Source organism: Elaeis guineensis, chromosome 4 (genome assembly GCF_000442705.2).
Source record: "Elaeis guineensis isolate ETL-2024a chromosome 4, EG11, whole genome shotgun sequence".
NCBI lineage: Eukaryota > Viridiplantae > Streptophyta > Magnoliopsida > Arecales > Arecaceae > Elaeis > Elaeis guineensis.
This window is the reverse complement of record NC_025996.2, coordinates 291,390-310,255: the sequence shown is the minus strand read 5'-3', so window position 1 is coordinate 310,255 and position 18,866 is coordinate 291,390. Positions and strand designations below refer to the sequence as shown.

Sequence of the window (18,866 nt, the reverse complement as noted above, 5' to 3'; positions counted from 1 at the left end):
ATCTACTACCCCTGACTCAGTTAAAGGTATTTTTGAAATCTTTGCATTGAATGATCAGAGATTGATTTATCTTTAGTTATCTGATCTAATTCAGTTCTGTTCAATGATCAGATTACTTATTAAAGTTAATCACATTGACTTCCTTTATTTATCTGATTCAAGAATGATCATTTGACCTACTTGTCTAACCGATCTTAAATTGCATACACTCATGGTCATTTGATCAATGTCAGAAAATAAATAACTTGTGCATGTTTCGAAATAGTAAAAATCCAGATCGAATCGTTTAAGATTGGTTAAAAGGAACAAGCATAGACATTGAAAAAATTTCTATTTCATTAATATGGAAAGAACAATTATAAGAGAGCCCACATCGGACTGATACAAAAGTTAAAAAAGCAAAGAAAAATACAATTCAGGCCTTAGCCTAAGAATTATCTGCTGGTGGAGCCGAGCTAGAATCTTTCTTGGCTTCTTCCTTCGGAGGGGCTTCTACGATGATGACTTCGATCGGACTGGTTGGAACTTCAGTTGGAGGTACCTCGAGGGAAAGAGTCGAAGAAAGTTGAATGATTGTGGCTTCAGAAGTCACCTGAGCTACTGCTTCCATAGCTGTCTCTATCGTGATTTTGTTGAGGTTAAGGTCAGAAATATATTTGATAATCTAGCATCTGTAGCTCTTGAAACCATAGTCAAAAGCTCCTACTGAGGTTTCAATCACCTCATCTTGAAAAATGTCTGAGTTCTTATAGTCCTCAATAACTTGGGAAATCCACTCTTTATCTTTGTCGAGCTATTGTTGATATGAGAGCCTAGCCTCTTCATGCTTTTGAATGGTTTCCTTAGCCTCATTCAACTTGTTCTCCAGCTTGGAGATCCTCTCAGCATTTTTTTGTAGTTGGTCATCTTTTTCGGCCAATTGATCGTCTTTTTCATTCAGCTGATATTGATTCTCCAGTAGTAGCTTATTTTTATCCTTTATGGTGTCCATCCTCTCTTGGAGCTGGTTCTTCAGTCTCTCTATTATTTCACCTTCTTTGACGGTCTTCTTCTCTGCTGCTTCTTAGCTTTCTCGACTACCTTCTTGACCTTTTTCTCGACCTTCAGCCCTCCTCCAGAAATTTTTTATTTTTAAAAAACCACACCATGTGCTCATACAGCAACCTAAAGTATGTGGCTGACCGTAGAAAAAAGGCAAAACATAGTTAGATCGGCAAAAAATCGATGTAAAAAAAAGGAGAGAAGAAGTGATAATTACAATAAAATATAAAATATTTATTAATTGACTTTTATTTCTTAAGAATTGATACTTTTGCTTATGTTTTGTTAGAAAAAAGATCGTCAATGAAAAAAGCCTGATTCATAAGTTTAAAAAAATTGAAACAAATCGGATTCAATTTGGATCCCGAATGAAGAGCCAAAGCCAAAAGAAAAGAAAAAAATAAAAAAAAAAAGAAAAGGAAAAAAAACCTAGCTGGGCCAGCCCATTTGACAGCATGGTTCACGCATGGTTCACAGAACCAAAACCACCTTAGGGCCGACGGCGATCTATCAAAATAAGCCACGACTCACACGTGGTGCATAGACCCCGCTGTGTCGGATCTATGGGCGGTCCAAGAGAACAGTCCCCTGGTCATTATCATGGCGCATAAGCGGACGGCTTCTTTTTATGCACTATTGGATGGTAGGGAGTGATTTTCTCACAGGATCGGATGGCGAGGGAGCTTTAAACCATATAAAGCGGTGGTGGCCCACTAAAATGCGCGATCGGATGGCTGCGCTTCAATTCAGACTTGATCGGACGGTCGGGATTCCTAGACGGCTGAGAGAAGGAGTTTGGGCTTCATTTGTGCACAATCTGATGGACGATAGTCGATTTGAGCTAAGATCCGACAGCTGTGGTGGTTATCGACCTGATTTGAGCTAATTTTGAGATATTTTGAAGCCATTTGATCTTGATTGAAGGGCTGTGACATTCCATGCGGTCTGGACGTTGATTTCATAATATTTCTGAATGCTAGAAGGAGCCCTATTTAAAGGAGACCGTGGCAACAGGAGGGGGATCCATCAGAGGAGCGAGCAGCTACCCAAAAAAAATTAGATTTCTTTTATTTTAGGATTTGAGAGGCAAAGAAAGTAGATGCACGGCTGAAACTCCTCCATCTCGAAGAGAAGATGAAGTTCTTCATGTTACAAATTTATTTTTCTTTGTTCCATCTTATGTATTTATTTTATGCAATGATAATAAAATTTTTTTCCTTAATTATTCCTGTGTTGTATTTTTTTGAATAAATTAGACTTTTAACAATTTATTCTCCAAGAAGACGCATCGCGATCCAGACTAGATACAGTTTGTACTTGAATAGGAGATAGATTATCTTAAAATTAATTTATTTTTTTATATGAATTTGGGATAATCTATGCTCATAAAGGATGGATCGTGATCCATGAAATACGGTTCATACTCAGATAGAGATAGGTTACACTCAAAAACCAATTAATTACAAACCTTTGCAAAAATAAATACCAAAATCTGTTAACAAGAAGAATGAATTCTTGATACCTGAGATGTGTTAAGTTTAATTATTTTTTTAATTAAATTATCCTATTAATTAGTTTTTATAAGTTCTCAATCAAAATATTTTTAAATTTTTTTTCATAAAATAATTATCCTAGATCCCTGAGGATTCGATTTGACTCATCCTATTCTATGGAGCAGTAGTCGGTTAATTTTTATCTTTGATTGCTCTCGCGACAAGAGCGCATCAAGAAGAAAAAAAAAAAAAAAAAATACATACATCCATTATGCTGTTGAAACCGTAGTTCACCAATTGATCCAGGAAAGATCTCTCCTCCAAACATCAAGATCTTTCTAGGACATCATCTTCACAAAAAGGTCTCAGTCCAATCCTGGCATCTCCAAAAATGAAGCGTTCGCCAAGTCTATCCTCTCCAATGAAGTAGACGGTGGATTATTGTCTGGGGCTTGGGTCCTCAGCCGTTGGTCGATCGGTCAAGCTGCCTTGGCCGATGTCAGAGAAAGTGCTGGGGAGGACCCCTTTCATTGCATTGACTCTTTAGGAGGTGACCACCTTAATAGCTTGGCAAGCTTGCTTCGCCACTAGAATGATGGTGGAGATCGACACGGCATCAATGTCGATCACTATTGCCCTAGATAATAATCGAGAGATAGCCGATCTTGGAGGAACAGTCTCCTTGATCATTTTGGGTGCAGAGGCAAGAGTAGGCTAGTCTACTTGAATTTGCTTTCTCTTTTTGGACTTGCCATCCTTTGCATATTGAACTTCTTTATTACTGTTACATAAAAATAAAAATTATTAGTGGATGTAGATATTGATAAAGAATAATAAAATTATAAAAAAAATTAATATTTAACTTATTCTGAGAAGAGATCTGACTGATACCGACGTTAAGCAGAGATTGATATGACACCCATAAGCTCATTAGAGTTGTAAATGGGTAAGATCTGGATCGGAACCTGCATATCCAGACCCAGACCCGATCTCAAAGAGTGGTAGTGGATCCAAACCCAATTACCCGATGGATCTAGATTTCAAAGACCATACCCGGACCCTAATGGATCTCGAGTATCTGGATCCGGATCCGGGACCCTCCTCCCTGGTTACAGTCCCTAGCCAAGTGCCCAGTCCTCCCATAGTTATAGCACGGCCCACCACCACCACAGCTACCACTGCTATACCCGCTGCCATATCCTCCATCGTCGCCCATCCTCCACCTCTCCCCCCACTCTCCCAGCCTCTCCCGTACCCACCGCCACCGCTTCCATAACCCCCACCATACCCTCCGCCATATCCTTCGACTCCCTTGCCTCTGTCGCCAGAGTATTCCCTACCTCTGCCTCCACCGTAGGAGGAGATAGTGAATCCACGGGGAACTATGATGTCGACGGCCTTGGAGCGACCGTCGTTGCCATGCTTGATGGCGAACTAGATGGCGTCGCCCTCAGCGAGAGTGCGGAAGCTGTCGGAGCAGATGGAGGTCTGATGGACGAAGAGGTCCTCGCCGCCAGCGTCAGGGGCGATGAAGCCAAATCCCTTCACACCGTTGAACCACTTCACCATCCCCGTCTCCCGACTCTCCTGCGCCATGCCCACCCAAAAACCCTAACCCTAGATCGAGCGGCGACGGAGAAAGACTTCAGGGATAGGAGACTTCCAAGTTCCAGTTTTTGGCCCCCTCTTTTTGTTCCCTTTATGGCTGCGTGGAATTTGAAACGAGGGATGAGAATATATATATATATATATATATATATATATATATATATATATATTACATTGGGGTCCCGGGTCCTCCGGATCTGGGTATCAAATACCAAGATGCTATCCGATTTTTATTTCTATAAACGGATCCGGGTCCAAGTAATTGGGTTTAAGCCTAATACCAAGCCCGAACCCACTGGATAAATACCCACAGGTTTGGGCTTGGATCGGTCTGTTGACAGCTCTAAAGCTCATTTTGGGTACTTTCGTACTCAGAAGCTCTGCAAAAGCACCTCGTAGTCAGATAATACTTCATTATTCGAGTTCTATTTGGTTTTAGGGTTATACCATTTGCAGCTGAAACCCCATAGAACATCGGAAGAAACAAAAAAAAATAGATTTTTCCAATCATGTATGGTAGAAAGAAGGGCATGATCGAACTTACACTTAAGTCGAGATAAAAAGTACCATCGGTCTTTTTTATAGGGATGTTTCTTTAGGACGAAGAGTGTCTTGAAAAAGAAATCCTAAGTTTTATGACGGAGAATACATGGCAAATGATGAAAACTATGATCATCCTCGAGGCATTGGGAGTGACTTGGGCTGGATGAAGTCTATACAAATCAAAAACATTGCTGAAGAAGGGATGTAAAGAAAATCGAAGATCAGACCAAAGTATCTCATCATAAAATGCAATACAATCCTCTGGAGATTCAATTATCCTGCCATCCTGATCTGGTTCTATTAATTGAAATTCTTCAGAAATCATACTTCTCCCTAAGTTTCTAAAGGTCGAGATCAGTCACAACAGACTGCTCAGTAATCGATCCGAGATAATCTCTGAGTCTCCTTATAGAAGACTCTGGATCATCTCGACTTAAGTAGCAGCTAAGATAGATTTTTCACTTCAAAATCGAGTAGCGACTGGATCGACTGAGATATCTGGCTGCTCTGACTTGTCTCGTTACTATATTGGATGACATTTTGAAAAAAAAGAAATACAAAGATGGACAGGAAAGGAAGGGTATTCCAAAGAAACAAGATAAAGAAAGAAAACTATCTAAAAGGAGGAATGGAAGGCTTCAAAAAATAAAAAATTTAGATCTTTATGGAATGGAGACGGAGGTGAATACCTAGTGGATGGGGGAAGACTTAGGAAACTTTTGAATAGCTTTTTTGCCTCTCTTTTCTCCGACTTCCAGTGACTTTGAAGAACTCCCTTCTTCGACACCGACATTAAAAGGGTACTTGGAATATTTTGACAGAGTCTTGGTTAGGAAGAAACAGTAAAGTAGTTTTTGAATACCGAGCAGACCTATTTATAAAGCTTTTTAATGGTTTAGATTGATTTAGTACTCCATCAGATCGATGCTATTTGTCAGCCATCCAATGACTTTGCAGAGAGCCATTTCAACGCATCTTTTCCTGATTAAGCCACATAAATAGGATCCATGTGATAGTTGGAATGACCAATTTATCGTGATGCTTGGCATGCACGTCTCAGGGGCTAGCCACCCAGGTAATTATGGTCTTCTGATTTTTCAGATGCCCATCATTACTAGGTACGATGAATCACTTTCGAGAAATGGTGCATTGTCTCGAATGATTAAAAATTAATATTTTTGACCGTCGGCAATACAGGATATTTATTATGATGGTACAGGTCGGATGAGTCTCTGAAAAAACTTTCCATACTGATGTGAAGTATTTCACTTCGGTCTGAAAAATGAGGGGCAAATGTTGGCGCATGTTATCCAACCTCATCATCATCTGAACATATGAAACAGATTGTTATCTGGGTTAAATGTTCTTTCAGGTTATATCAATATATTACCGATCTACCTCTTCATGATAACATTCGAATCGGGCTAACCTAGAGTTGCTATTGAAAGGCATAATGTTCATCTAAGTTTATGGCCGATCTGCAATAAATTACTTCGACACTCAACTAACATGGTTATTAGCACTAAAGGTATGATATCTGATCTCATCTATTCTACGTCGGCATGTTATCGATATACCATCAAAGATGCAAACGGTTATCCGACAACCGTCATCCAGCTCAGTAATAACTATCTTTCAATTATTTTCATTATCATATAGGCAAACATCCCACGATCTTCACACAGCTGACTATTCTGTCACAACAAACTAACAGCTTAAATAGATTCCTAATGGCCTAAACAGATTCCTATCAGCCTAACAAATTTTTTTAAGACCTAACGAGCTTCTTCTATATAAAGAGGGATAGGATACTCTCCGGAAATAAGTCATAAGCACAAAAATTAAACTTTGCTATATTTTTTCATCGAAAAAATTAGAATTTTTTTATTTTTTTTATTTTTAAATTTTGCTTTTTATTTTTTTACTTTTCGATTTTTATTATCTGTTCTCGAGATTTCGGTAGCTTGAACATCGAAAAATTTTAAATCAAAAAATATTTTATTAATTTTAAATTTTTTTATAAATTTATTCGTGATCTATTGATAAGATTCTTAGCAGATCTTCAGATCGGTTCTCGACGATCTCATCTACTGCCAATCGAAATCTTGGTGCAGCAATATTCATTTCTAAAAGTAATCACACCTCGGACCAATACACCTGATGCAGCCTTAAACGCGCATAATGGCATTATGTTGTTGGGATTCGGGCAGGTCACAATTAACACGGCAACACTGGGACCCACTGAGATCAAGCTCAAGGAGAAGAAGCAGCTAGCCTCCAAAGTCTAAGCCTTTCAGCCCAATCCATGGCCAATCAACTCAATAAATGATCCAAGCCGAAGAGAATCTGTTCGTGGAAGCAGTGTAAGCCCTCCGCTCACGAGGTTCCAGTCCTTCCATTACATGCAATATAGCCATAGTACATTCCTGAATTGTTACATCAGTAAAATGTTGAAGTATAATTCTAAATTTGTTAGGATACGACCTTAGTAGATTCAGAATTTCAATTTCAACTATAAATAAAGCTAATACCAATATGAAAATAACTAATTTAAATTCAACTAAATGAACCCATCTCTATGGCTTTCCTCTTTCGTTCTTATTAAAAAAATCTTTTTAAATTAAACATATTTATCGATAAAAAATATAATCTTTATTAATATTAGGACGGCATATACAAAAAAAAAAAATGAAAAGTGGGCAATCCAGTACAGATATGAAAGCTGACATGAAGACATCCCATGTCAGCGATCCGGAGCTGGCAGCACCAACTTTCAAGTCGCTTCAGGTAAAGAACACGTAAGGGACAAACCATAGGTATCTTAGTCATGACTTAATCCAGTACAGTCTGATGATAAGACCAAAACCTATTTTTTTTAACCGGGAAAACCTTAAGATCCACATGAACATTTAAAAAAAAAAAACTTGACACAAACGCAACTCCATAAAATGAAATTAAATCTCACGTACGGCCTAAACAGAGTTGTGTCCCAAGTGTTGTTAACCATAGTCATAATCAAGGCGTAGACTTTTAATTTGAATATCCGCTTAGAATTGGAAGAGGTAGATACCCAGTAGATAAAATCAAGATAATAGCTACGATATAATAACACCTTGGATTATTATATTACAATTTACATGATGTGACATTATGTACCGGTTATATATATATATATATATTGATAAAATAAATTAATCATATAAGCCTACTATGTATAACCAAGAATATATTTTTCAAATTTTAAAAAAATAAATTATAATTTTTTTTAAATTTTTATTTATTCACTTATATTCAATAATTTGTAAAACTTACATTTACATTCACATAAATTAATAGTATTAATTAAATTATTTATATAATATAAAAAGATAAAAATATTTTTGAGGTTTTCTTTTTTTTTTTATCTTTTAAATGATGCTTCTCTAACGTCAACACTTCCTTCTCCATCCATCCCCTGGCAACACTTCTTGATATCATTTCTCTGATCTCAACACTTCTTCCTAACAAAATTAAAGAACTGGCCAAGACCGTATTTCACTAAGATCTCTCATTTTTTGCTGATGTTTTTTAATGCAATATAATAACCCTGAGATCTCTCATTTCTCTGGTCAGGCCAATCACTACCTTCCTTGGACTCGATTTCTACCTATCTATTGCTAGCTACCTGATCCAAAGGATTGGTTGAACTCTCTGAAAATATAGATAGAAGTGTCTCAGCTACCTTGATAATCATATGTTCCATCTCTACTACTTTAATTGTTTGCTGCTTGTTGTCATCTTCAAGTCTTGCTTTGTTACTATTGCATGAATTTTCTAGTAAGTGAATATTATTAGAAGCTTCAAGAGTTGGGACCTTTATGCTAGAAACCTTGTTGCAATCAGAATGGCTTGAGTTGTTCCTGAATCAGCTGCAATAGAGCAAACTACATGTTCTTCAACACATTTATCTGATGAAATGCATTCTATCTCGTTGCTGCAGGTTGTTACTAAAGTCGACTTTCTGCTATCAATATTAACATTGTATGTAGCTGAACCAGCACGTCAACTTTTGCTTCTTCTGGTTCATATAAGCTTGCATCAAAAGGGGCTGTTGTGTTGACACTATACTGAATTTCTCTAGTAGAAAATCTATAAAATCCTTCCTCAAAGTCTCTGTATGTAGCAACGTGCTGGGTCCTTAGCACTGGATTTTTCATGCATGCTTATGATCTAATCCATATTGATTATCATTATACTCGGAAACCTTAGTACCTTTTGCTGAAGCCTGAGTGCAAGATGGATGTGTATGTTTACTGCCATAAAACAATCAATCAATATTTTTTTTCATGAATTTTTTAGAGGAAGATCATGCTGAATTGTCAAAGAGGATTCTTTTGGGCATCAGCTCTAGCTCCTCTTTGCAGAGATCACCTCTGTTGTCCATCATGGAGGAATCGAGAATGATAACTAGCAAGGGAGGTGAAGGGAGAGGAAGAGCTGGCAGAGCAACTTGATGAGCTCAAGGAGGAGTGAAAGGCATTATTTTAAGAGAGCAACGAAAGTTTTCTCATGTTTGAGCACCTAACCTAACCTGAGAATCAATCAGGTGGGTGGATGGCCCGACAGAAGTACCACGAGACCACTAAGGATGGACAATCCCTCAAGAAGAGCATCTCCACCTCATTCATGAACACCTTTGAGAAATGGTATACTACGTTGGAAGTCCACAAACACTCATCCCAGGACTCTGATTGGATCGTTGTCCATGGCCATGTCTACGATTGCACCGGCTTCATCAAAAATCACTCTGGTGGTGCGAACAGCATCCTCATCAACGCAGACACCGACTGCACGAAGGAGTTCGATGCCATCCATTCCAACAAGGCCAAGCCATGATCGACACTTACTGCATCGATGAGCTGATCGTCACCAACTACTCTAATAACTCCGTTCATGGTGGTTTTAGTCTCTCCAACCTCGTGACCATCGGTGAGGCTTCAAAAAATCCCATTGAAGCTCTAACCAATCCATCAGAGAAGATACCTTGCAGGCTTATATCCAAGACCATCATACCGTGTGATATTCACATGTTCTACTTCGCACTTCAGCAACCAAGTTCTAGACCTCCCCATCGAGAACCACATATTCTTGCGCACCACCATCAAGGGAAAGCTCTGCATGTGGCCTTACACCCGAACTAGCCCCGTGGTTAAGGTCAACCATTTCGAACTCCTTATCAAGATCTACTTCAAGGGTGAGAACCCGAAGTTCCCCAATGGCGGGCTCATGTCCTAGCACTTGGAATCGCTTCCTATGGGCTCCATCCTTGATGTCAAGGGATCAATGGACCACATTGAGTACTCTGGACGAGGAAACTTCCTGATCAACGGCAAGCCAAGATTTGTGAGAAGGCTCGTAATGATCGCTGGTGGGTCAAGGATAGGAGGAGGCGCTGGCGGCGCTTGCGAGGTTTAGGTGGGAGCGAGGAGATGGGAGTGGAAACAGCGGTGGCAGCGGCCGAAAGCGGAGGAGGAGGAAGGGGAAGAGAAATTAGGGTAGGGGAGGAAGAGAATGGGAGGAAGTGAGGATTTCGTATTTTTTTAATCTTTTATTTAAGATTATTTTGATTATTTTAAAATTTTATTATGATGTGATAACTAGATCCAAATTAACATTAAGGGATTGCTAATAGTATAGGTTAGACTGTAGGATTGAATAAAATATGAACAGTGTAAATATAGATTTTAAAAATTATTGAATATATTTATAATTTTGATTTAATCTTATAAAAATTATTATAATTTACCTAAAAAAAAAGTTCACCTGCGATGGACGTGTGTGCAGACGGGGCAATTGGGTAGGAAGGTCGCTGGCGGCCAAATGCCATCGGTGAAAATGATGGACAAATCGACGAGAGCATATGCACGGTGGATAGCATGCAATTGGGATTTGGTGAAATACATCGGCTAGCGTGGCGTGTTATCTACCGTGAAATTTGACATAGTCCGATTGCTTTTTTTTTTTTATTTTTTTTTTTGAAAAGATGGGGTACCGTGGCATGTTATCCACCGTTGGATTTGACATGGTCCGATTGCATTCGGAAGCTCCCGGCGTAGTCGATATGATATAGTCTGTTAAGTGAGTAATTATAGCCTGTTAAGGATAAGACTGAGAAAGACATGATCAGATTTTCTTGCCTCTTGGGGGAAAATAACGCTGCTAAAGGTTAGTGACTAAGAAAGGCATGATCGGATTTTCCTGACGAAAAATAATCCACCATCGAAGGTGATGAGACAGGCTATTTAATCCTTCTGGGATCGGCCCTTGTTGTGTAATGCAAAAACTGCCGGCAGCATTTCTTTTCTTTGGAACCACCTTCACGTGCCGTCTGCATTTTTTGGTTTAATGAATTGGGCCGGGTACGTGTGCTAGTTAACAACTAGGTGGCCATCGCATTCGCTAATCTAGTTATATTTGAGAGAAAAAGGGGGCGAAAAAGGGAAAACAAAAAAACAAACATAAAGGCCCTAACGTTGCTGCCTTTGTTTTTTTCCCAAAAAAAATCCAAGAAGAAAATTCAGCGGGACAAAATGGAAATGCATAATGACACCTTTCCTTTTTTTTTTTTTTTTTGACAATTGTTTATTTTAGAACTTTTGGCAGCAATTGTTTAAATTTTTTAAAACAAAGTAAAATACTGTTTCCAACTAAATCTCTAGGCGGAATTTCACTCCTTTGCAGGAAAATAAAAACACAAAACAAACAACAATACCAGGCAAGCCCAAATATTTTTCCTGTTGTTATCGTTGTAAAACCAAACCGTGTTGAGTTGATATGGACACTGAAGAATGGCAAGTAGTGAGTTTCGGTACCTAATATACATACACATAGCACTGCCTTTTAGAGCGAAAAAAGTTTGAATATTGTAGTTTTTAGTTTGTATGTGCTGTTTTGTGTCTCCCTCCTTTTTTTTTTTTTTTTTTCTTTTTTTTTTTGGGGATAAGAATATCTCCCTCTTCTTTTGTCCACACACACTTGAACTAACAGGTTCGACACTCTATCATCTAGCAATCGTCCAGGCTAAAGAGAAGGAGAGAACACAAGTCCAAGCACCATAGCAGTCCGGCACCCTATTACAGCTCATACACACTTCTTTTTAAACACTTAGCAACATATAAGTCCTTTTTTTTAACTTATTTTGATGTTCTGTCACTTCTGTAATGACAAGTCATGGATTTTTGATGGCACAACGCTAGCGTATCCAGTCGTCACGTCCAAAGTGAGGAGTAATAAATTTATTTTTTCTTTCAAGTATTCTTCAGAACTGTTCTTAAGTCATGAATGAATGGACATGACTAAGTCACAGGACCTGGCCCCCTCTCCATAAAAATCCTCTCTCCACCACTCCTAAAGGGTTTGGTTGGTGGCACAGAACTGTGTCAAAGTGAAAAAGGGGAAGTAACTTATCCTCCATTAAACAATAAAATATCGAGGCTTAGAAACTAGAAGCATGAAGATATGCAAGGGCGGAAGAACTATGACAAGAAGGTTCAAGCCATTCTCCTTTTACCTGAAATTATCGAACGGTACATGCCCTTGAGCTGATTTTTCCCAGGTCACTTATAGCCAACATAGAAAATACCAAAATGAAGTGACAGATACCGATGCAGACATCATGGAAATGATTATCTGAATTGCTTTTCTAATTTGGGCCGCCTTTGCCTAATTACTTATCAACAAGTTCCTCTGTTATCTGTCATACATCTTCAGGAGGCTTATCTAAAATTCCAGAGTCTTAACTTTCAAATTATAATCTCTAGAATTAATTATGAATCTGGTAGCAGAATGATGTTTTGCTTATAAAAGACCTATCCATCTCTACTTGTAGCTCACTGTTCTTCATACAGCTTGTGGCCTCAGAATTACTTATCTTTCCAAAAGCTTACAATTCTTGGCAGTAACATCTCCATGATTCTGAGCTTTAATAACCTGCCACATACTAGAAGACACAAGGTAATCTAATACGCTGTATACCATAACATCCTTAATGTACCAGGCCTATGATAGAGAGCATGACCCAGAATTCTTCTAGTCATGAGATCTCAGAAGAAATGCTAACCATAGCAAAATGAGGGACAAGTTTTTTTTTTTTTTTTTTCTTTTTACACCAGCACACCTACATATAGGGATGACAATGGATAGGATTTGAGTCGGATATTGTACTACCCATCTTTAAATCCAAACTTAATACCCTATACCCAAATCCTATCCGATATCCGATCGGATAAGAAAAGAGATACCTATCTCCATACCCAATGGATTCGGAAATACCCACGGATAACTCATTTCTCCATACCCCCCATACCCGCCCCATGCCTATCCCATACCCAAAAAAAATAAACCACCAAAATAATTTTATGCATATTATCAATCAAAACAAAATTATCAATTCAACATAGAACATAATTTATAAGTCCAGATTATAGAAATCAAACATAGAAATAGAATTACAATTTAACATAGAACATATAAATAATCAAAATAATTTTATATATTATCAACCAAAACAGAATTACCAAAACAGAATTATAAACATATATATTTGGATATGGCTCGGGTATTACTCATACTCGTAGGTTCGGATCGGATTCGAGTTCGGATTTGGATAGAAAACAGCACTACCCATACCCTACCCATATCCGTGCTACAATTTTCGAATTTTACTCAAACCCGATCAAACTCTATCTTTCGGGTTTGATCGAATTTGGATAGGATGCATATCCATCGGGTCGGATCGATTTTGCCATCCCTACCTGCATGTTTTGGCATAAGTCCCACCGTCTCTATATTGAAATCTCAAGCTAACCAATAGAAACCACATCATGTTGATTTAATTATTATTCAGAAAGTATACAACTTACATAAAGGCTACATGATCAATATTTAATGAGTATGGTAAGACTGATTCAAAAAGTCAAATAACAAAGTCGGTTTGTCAACAAGAAATTTTCTATCTGAGGTAAAACCAAAGTCCTGTAAACTGCTGGAACCGGACAGAAATGCAGAAGTGAGGTCCTACAAACCATCAAAAACGAGTTTATATGCATTTGTCTCCAGACTCCAGTTTAATATAACGTAAATGAAACTTTAAGGCAGTGAAACTTCAGGGCAAACAAATAAGAATGAAATGAAAATCAAAAAGATATATTTCTCCATTCAATGTCTGCAGTATATAGTATGCACAACCTATAGGTTCCTGAGCGCTTGGACCCAAATATGTTAAGCTGTATAAAAGGAAGTTAGATGGTTTGTTTGAAAACTGTGAGACACTTAATACAGCGATCATATAAGAATAAGCAAAAAAATACTAAAAAGAACTAAAAAACGGAGCATGCTATTACTATTACTTCTGTTGGCAACTGTTAGATAGATAGCACGAAATCACTTGCACAACTGACAGCGTAACCCACAATAAGGATCTAAGAGGTTCCTTATGTTCAGGATTGCCAAATCCTTTCCGGAAATTGGTATTGTCAATTTCAGGATATCAAATTGTCGTTCCAAGCATACACTTGAACTAATAGAATAAGATATCACATGGAGGCCATGATGCATATTCAACAAAACAAACAACAGCAGAAATTGTACTTCCAGTCTACCTACCATGCATATCTTATCTAACCTTGTAGATCTACTAATGGAAAAATAACATAAAATAAAATTTTAAAATTCGTCCACTTGCTAATATTCATCTCTATTTCTTCATTTCCTCACATCCTAGAGACAAGATCCAACTTGATACTTCATATGAGAAAGTGGGAAAGAATCAGTGATCAAAGTCCATGGTGGCATTGCCTTTGTCTAGGAATTTAGTATTCGAGATGCAAGATCAAGAAAAGCTAGAAAAAAGGAGAATCCAAGCTTATGGCTTTCATGGCCACATCATTTTATTTTCAAATCTAGTCATGGCTAATCTTTTGCTGAATCTAAACCTACCAAAGATCAGAATTGCAAGATTCATATCCAACCCAAATTAACCCAAGACAAAATTGCCATCCTCATCAAATTATACTCACTAAAAATTATAGGTTTCTTTCTATCCAAAAAGATAATTTGCCAACATTCCCCCTTCCCTATTAAAACAAGAAATGCCAAAAGCTCCATCTCAGTGATGTTAAGCTTGTCCTTCCTGGCCTCTAAGCTTTTCAGTCTCCCTCCTTGACATTTTCCTTTGTTCAATGTTACATATTGTCAGACCATCTCCACTTCAAAACCTTCACCTCTATTGGTGAAACCTTTTGCCTCATTTAGATTCCATATATTCTCTTTGCTAACCTTATGCTACATATTCTCTTTAGATTCCACATATTCTCTTTGCTGGCCTTTTCAATTTACCCTATCCAAGACTATACACAATCCAAAACCTTATGTATATCTTTGCAAAGAGATATTGATTAGAATGAAATTTAATATCCACGTTTAATCAAGGAAGGCATCAGGATTTAATTAGACAAGCACTCCTGCAACCACATGGGACTGCATATAAATAATCTATTCTAAAATTTAATTTAGGAGTTTTCTAATTATCCAATTGGTCATCCAATTCCTTAGTATTTTTATCCCCTTATATTTAATAAGTGCCATGGTTGTTCTCAATATGAAAGACCCCCAGTTATTTCTATTGTGGGACTCAGATTTCTAGTCTGATAGGTGAGAAGGTTTGGGCTGCCCATGACCGTACCAAAGCTTCACTTGAAACCACAATGTCTTAATAAAGTATATGATAAACTATGAGGTATCATTACATCACACAATATATATGACTAAAAGGTGTATTAAAGTCATGGCTCCTCATTTCATTCTTCCAACTCCTCTCATCCTACCTCCTCTCCCCTCTATCTCCTCCCAGAGTCCTCACTTATCATCTCTATGCACCCCTGCCACATCATAATGAAAATGAACACAACCACCTGGTGCATTGGTTACAGCTTTTCCTGCATTACACTTCAAGTTCCTGTGGCTGTTCCAGCCTCCACCCTTTCCTCTGTTAAATGCTTGGACCAAGATTTGGCCGGATATGGCCTTAAGCTGTCATCTATTTGCTATGACCAACCTCATTGATCCTTCCTTTAAATGCAAAGATTAGGAATCAAGGATTGAAACCAAAGAGCACCCAATTGTGGAAGCCACATTGTGACATAGGATGACAGGAAAGGTATAAAATTCCAATGCAAGAAGATGCATATTCAAAAAGCAAAATGGAAAATAATTAGTGGCAACACTTTCCAAAGTAAGAAAAGTTGGAGGACATCAAGCATTCATGAACTTTGTAGTCTAGGAATTAATTAACTTTTAAGATCGAACAACATAAAAAACCAACAACCCACAATCTTATTTAATCCTTGTGATAAGAGCACAAGAAACAGTCATCTCCTCAAAGGTCATATAATAAACTTTTGAAATCGGGCTTTATTCCACCCTCTCCATGGCCAGATTAATTGCAGTCAAGATCCTCATCTAGATTGTTATTTAGACAAAATTTCTAAATCATTGCCTTAAAGTAGATTCCTCCTGCAACTTCTTCTAGCCTCTTCCATTTTTCCCTTGTTCCAGATGAGAATGGTCAACACTTCTTTTTGGTACAGAGTTTGTGAGTCTTTTCAAACCACATATTAAAAAGAAAAGGATAAAAAAAGAATAAAGTTACTTTGTGATTTAGATTTACTGAAAACCACAAATAGTCTACAAGGAAATGAATACTCACCACCCCCCAACCAAAAAAACCAAAAAAAAAAAAAAGAATCCCTATGTAGACATGATCTTGTCCCCAATGATGCAAATATTTCTGATTGAAGTTTAAACATTTTGCATATTGACATTGGCTGAACACATGTTTGATTATTCAAATGGAATTTCAGCAGGACATTAGAGAGAAGGAATGGCTATATCAGTCGAGAATTTATAGAACAATTCTATTTGAAAAGGAAGAGCACAATATAATTGATATAATCTCAACTCATTATATATAGTATGCAGTACTTGCCAATTAACTCATAGTATATATCAGTTAAATCATTGAGCTACCACATTCTCTGGTAGAAGTTTATCATCACCAAAACTAAGAAGCATACTTAAGATTTGGTAGATGATGCTTCGTCATCTTTGTGCTTCACCATGCCGGAGTCCACCAGAATGGGCACCTCTGCCGCAAGCCACGGTGCAAGGCCCAAGCAAAGGGCATGTGCAATTCCAAACCTAGGACTGCCACCCAGATGAAATCAATCATCAGACAAAGAAAAGAAATGGTGTCCAAGCATTTGGAAAGAAGGGTCTTTATTGGAGGAAAAGAAAAAAAAGTAAATTTCAAGCATTCACCTTTTATGATCCTCCCAAGTCCTAAACATCTATAATCATGTCCACATCCTCCCTCATCCACGATAATACGCGATAATATCGCAAGTATTGAAGGTAGCTCTATTTTCTTTTTTTAGGAAAACAAGAGAGATAAAACTAAAATCCACGCATTTCTAATTCATCGATGTCTTTAAAAAGGGGAAAAAACATTCAATCATATTATATCTGGTGCTGCTTGAACAAAATCACCAACAGAATGATTTTCTTTCTTTCTTTTTTTTTTTTTTGGTGAGTGTGTGGGCGGGGTTGAAGAATCAAGGTTTTTCTTTGAGCAAATAAAACTAGAAATAATCATTACCAGTTCTTGGCCCAGAGGGGCTTGAAGTGGACGGTGAGGCAGATCTTCCCTCCCCGGTACATCTGAGAGTCGGAGAGATGAGATAAGGTTAGAAAGAGATGAAATATCGATTGATGAATCTATGAATCAGATACGATCTGCATGCTGCGGCATGGAATCAAATAGATGTGCTACGGTACCTTGTGGGTCTTGCCGTCGAGCTGGGGGAGCTCGATCTCGGGGGCGGTGGCCGGGTAGGTGACGGGGATGTCGAACTGGAGGACGAACTCGTAGCGGCGGAGGTTGTGGACGTACCAGCAGGTGCCCTCCCAGCGGGTGCCCTCCGGGTTGGCGGCGGCGATGCGGAACCAGTCGTTGTCTCCGGCCTTGTTCATGCTCGTGTACGCGATCAGCGCCCGGTACTCTTCCTTCAGCCGCTGCGTCCACGCCGCCCCGTCCCGCGGCCCCGCCCGCGTCGACAGCAGCGGGATCTGCGTCAGAGCCGATTTCGTATTCCGGTCCCAACCCTCCATTCTCCGATCTTGATCTGGATCGATCGGGTGATTGCTTTCCTTGATGCTTCCCCTCGTCCTCCCTCTGCGTCTGCCGCCGGACGGGCGCCCCTCTGTCCGCGTTATGACCAAGCAAAGCGACGTTTTGCATTTTGGCCTCCGTTCTTTCCCCTCTAGCATAAATCTCCCTGCCAGCGCCGCACAATGATAATTTACAAAAACGTCCCTCGATTTCTGCTGTTACAGTGCAAGATACCTTGATTCGTGCAAGGACGCAACAAAACACCCACCAATAAAAAGTGTGCGGCGAAATATGCAATATAGGACGCATGTGGTTCGCGAGAAGCAGAGGAGGAAAAGATAATTCCAAAAAATCAAGAGAGAAGTTTCTTATTTAGTTGGAGCTCCAAAAGAAGATAGGGTGGTAGAAGTTTTTCTCATATAAAGATACTTCTTATATTTTTTGAGATGTATAAATCTATAAAGAAAATAAATTTTAAAATTTTTTATTGGATAAAAATTGATGATCATTTTTTTTTTAATTTGAGAGTAAAAAATTATAATCTTATATCTATTAAGAATATAATAAATATTTTATTTGATTTTTTAAAAAAATTAATGCTCAATCAAACATAAAATTACTATAAAATAAGTTATCTTCTAAAATCAAACAAAAATATTTCTAGATATCATATTTTCATGAGGTAACTTTTTAAGTAATTTTTCAAAAACAAAAATAAGTACACAATATTTTAGTTGTTTAGAGCAAGCGAGCAACACTTGCATTTCTAGTACTTTATGTTTTTTTTTTAAGTCGTACTTGATGGATTATGAACGGCTGGTAAGAAACGAAATGCATTATAAAATTGTATTCTTCTCTGATTTCAGTAGGCATTGAGAAAACAATATTTCATAAAAAAAAAAAAATACAAAGCACCCCTTCAACTTTAATTCAATATTATTTATATCCTTATATCTTAAAAAAAAAAGTATCAAATT

At 38.0% G+C, this 18,866-nt stretch overlaps 1 protein-coding gene and 2 pseudogenes across 2 annotated transcripts; 1 reads left to right on the top strand and 2 right to left on the bottom strand.

Moving 5' to 3' along the window:
- Positions 1 to 2,711: 2,711 nt before the first annotated feature.
- Positions 2,712 to 4,247, bottom strand: LOC105034556 (uncharacterized; annotated as a pseudogene).
- Positions 4,248 to 9,263: 5,016 nt separating this feature from the next.
- LOC105034562 (nitrate reductase [NADH] 1-like) lies at positions 9,264 to 10,139 on the top strand (annotated as a pseudogene).
- Positions 10,140 to 13,526: 3,387 nt separating this feature from the next.
- LOC105034554 (ubiquitin-fold modifier-conjugating enzyme 1) lies at positions 13,527 to 18,030 on the bottom strand. Of its 2 annotated transcripts, XM_029261666.2 has the most exons (4): positions 17,556 to 18,026; positions 17,377 to 17,438; positions 16,796 to 16,925; positions 13,527 to 13,739 (listed from the first exon to the last, which is right to left on the bottom strand). In XM_029261666.2, the coding sequence occupies exons 1-3, from the start codon at positions 17,886 to 17,888 to the stop codon at positions 16,796 to 16,798; spliced, it is 525 nt and encodes a 174-aa protein (XP_029117499.1). In that variant the 5' UTR covers positions 17,889 to 18,026; the 3' UTR covers positions 13,527 to 13,739. The 2 variants fall into 2 exon arrangements, with proteins under 2 accessions (XP_029117499.1, XP_010908071.1); XM_010909769.4 differs by lacking the exon at positions 16,796 to 16,925 and having other exon boundaries at positions 17,556 to 18,030.
- Between the last annotated feature and the right edge of the window lie 836 nt (positions 18,031 to 18,866).